The 2,622-nt window shown below is 43.1% G+C and overlaps 2 protein-coding genes across 2 annotated transcripts in view; both read left to right on the top strand.

The window, feature by feature from the left end:
* LOC109539345 (28S ribosomal protein S9, mitochondrial) overlaps positions 1-2,622 on the top strand; it is a 16,591-nt gene that overhangs the window by 11,420 nt on the left and 2,549 nt on the right. The gene's annotated exons all lie outside the window — the stretch shown is intronic.
* Positions 1-2,622, top strand: part of LOC109542500 (transient receptor potential channel pyrexia) — a gene marked incomplete in the record, with an annotated part of 14,230 nt that overhangs the window by 10,106 nt on the left and 1,502 nt on the right. The window contains 1 exon segment of the mRNA XM_048669766.1: positions 817-2,622. Within this exon segment, the coding sequence (XP_048525723.1) occupies positions 817-2,509 (1,693 nt within the window).

The following is a 2,622-nucleotide window of genomic DNA, read 5'->3' on the forward strand; positions in this document are numbered from 1 at the left end:
AAACTCATTTTTTACAAATTAAATATTTCGACTATTGAACGTATGAAGCTCATACAAATAAAACTTGATTGAAAACGAAATCACAGATTTGTCCATTAACTAGCAGAGCGTAACTAACTGGTGTTAGCCGTCTTAACGGAATTTTTCCTGTGAACCACCGTGTATTGTTCCAAGAGTTTCATGTTTTTATTCAGCACCAGTCTGAGTTCCCTGATTTCTTTGCCCAATGCGTCAATCATATCGGCGTTCCGATCGACTTTGTTGTGCAAAGGCGTGATGGCCGCAGAATCGCCAATATCATACAGCCCGCTCAGATCTTCCATAATATTGTTGTTGTTCATTTTGAAACTATTCTGTGCCGCCCCTTGGCCATACATCGTGCCCCGTTTGGCGATTTCATAGGCGGCCTCTAAAATGTCTTTAGGAAGACGTTTTTCGCCCGGATTCAGTGGCTTAACGTTCAGCACTACCCTGTAGGCCTTAGGGGAAACTAGTGCCGTCCAATGTAGCAAATTCAACAAGTACCTAGGCAGATACCCGTTGAACAACGCCAGCTCAATGTAGGATATGAGTTTGGTCTGTCGAACCAATTTTGATAAACCTGCTGTTTTCTTCTTTTCTTCGCATATAATTGATATCAAATATATGCCAAGGCTTAAAGTAGCAACAACGCTACACATAGAAACTGATGATGGTGGAATTTTAATTGATAAATAGACAATAAATGAGTTTTGATTTGGAATTATACGCATTATTCAGCGCCACTTGACCAGTTGCTGCATAGGTGAAATGAATTAATTGTTTTCTCATTTGCAGACATCAAGCAGATGTGAACGCGAAAGATCAATTCGGGTACACGCCACTCCATATGGCTGCCCTAAACGAGCTTTCCCAATGCGTTGAAAAGCTTTTATACCACGGTGCTGATGTGACGGCCAAATCGAAATACGGAAATACCGCTTTGGGGATTATAATACGGAAAACGCCCGCTTCTCTAGTGATGGTTCGTCAAAAGCTGGACCAGGCGATCACTTTGCATCGTCATCCCGAATCCTCAAATCGAGAGGTGGAGCTGAAGCTGGACTTCAGAAGCATTTTACAGCACTGCCACCCCAGAGAGATAAGCTTTTTAAATACGTTCGTGGATGAAGGGCAAAAGGAGATTTTGCTCCATCCATTGTGTTCGGCGTTTTTGTATCTCAAATGGGAGAAAATCAGGAAGTATTACATCGCTCGGATGTTGTTTTGCTTTATATTCGTTTTGAGTTTATCGCTCTATGTTCTGACGGCTTTGGCACACAATTGCTACAACCATGGAAAGAATATGAATGATACGCAGCCCCAAAATGTGATCGAACTTTGCGAGAAGAAGTCCATGATGGGACACATGTTGAGGAACAATCCGTTTGTGATCGAAATGCAATGGTTTGCGTTGGTTGGCATAACGTGCTGCGAGATTTTACGGAAAGTGTACGGCATTGCGGGCTATCCTTCAGTCAGACAATACTTATCGCACCCCGAAAACATTATCGAATGGGCGGTAATTACAAGTGTGTTTGTAATTTCGTTCGTTTATACTGGAAGAACGTACACTTGGCAAAACCATGTAGGGGCCTTTGCTGTTCTGTTTGGTTGGACCAATCTTATGTTGATGGTTGGACAGTTGCCAGTGTTCGGCCCGTACGTTGCAATGTATACGAGAGTGCAAAAGGAATTTGCCAAACTCTTACTAGCTTACTCCTGCCTGCTGATAGGTTTCACCATCAGTTTTTGCGTAATATTTCCCGATTCGTCCACTTTTGCCAACCCTTTCATCGGCCTCATCACGGTCATGGTCATGATGTCCGGTGAGCTGAGTCTCGATCTACTGGTTGATGACGATCCGGAAGATCCGCCCTTCCTCTTGGAAATAAGCGCGCAAGTAACCTACATCATGTTCTTGCTGTTTGTGACTGTAATTCTAATGAATCTCCTTGTCGGTATTGCGGTTCACGATATTCAAGGCTTGCAGAAAACGGCAGGTTTATCAAAATTGGTTCGACAGACCAAGCTCATATCCTACATTGAGCTGGCGCTGTTCAACGGGTATCTGCCTAGGTACTTGTTGAATTTGCTACATTGGACGGCACTAGTTTCCCCTAAGGCCTACAGGGTAGTGCTGAACGTTAAGCCACTGAATCCGGGCGAAAAACGTCTTCCTAAAGACATTTTAGAGGCCGCCTATGAAATCGCCAAACGGGGCACGATGTATGGCCAAGGGGCGGCACAGAATAGTTTCAAAATGAACAACAACAATATTATGGAAGATCTGAGCGGGCTGTATGATATTGGCGATTCTGCGGCCATCACGCCTTTGCACAACAAAGTCGATCGGAACGCCGATATGATTGACGCATTGGGCAAAGAAATCAGGGAACTCAGACTGGTGCTGAATAAAAACATGAAACTCTTGGAACAATACACGGTGGTTCACAGGAAAAATTCCGTTAAGACGGCTAACACCAGTTAGTTACGCTCTGCTAGTTAATGGACAAATCTGTGATTTCGTTTTCAATCAAGTTTTATTTGTATGAGCTTCATACGTTCAATAGTCGAAATATTTAATTTGTAAAAAATGAGTTT

This window comes from Dendroctonus ponderosae, unplaced genomic scaffold (genome assembly GCF_020466585.1).
Source record: "Dendroctonus ponderosae isolate FM_Combo_2020 unplaced genomic scaffold, Dpon_F_20191213v2 Dpon_F_20191213_9, whole genome shotgun sequence".
Taxonomy (NCBI): domain Eukaryota; kingdom Metazoa; phylum Arthropoda; class Insecta; order Coleoptera; family Curculionidae; genus Dendroctonus; species Dendroctonus ponderosae.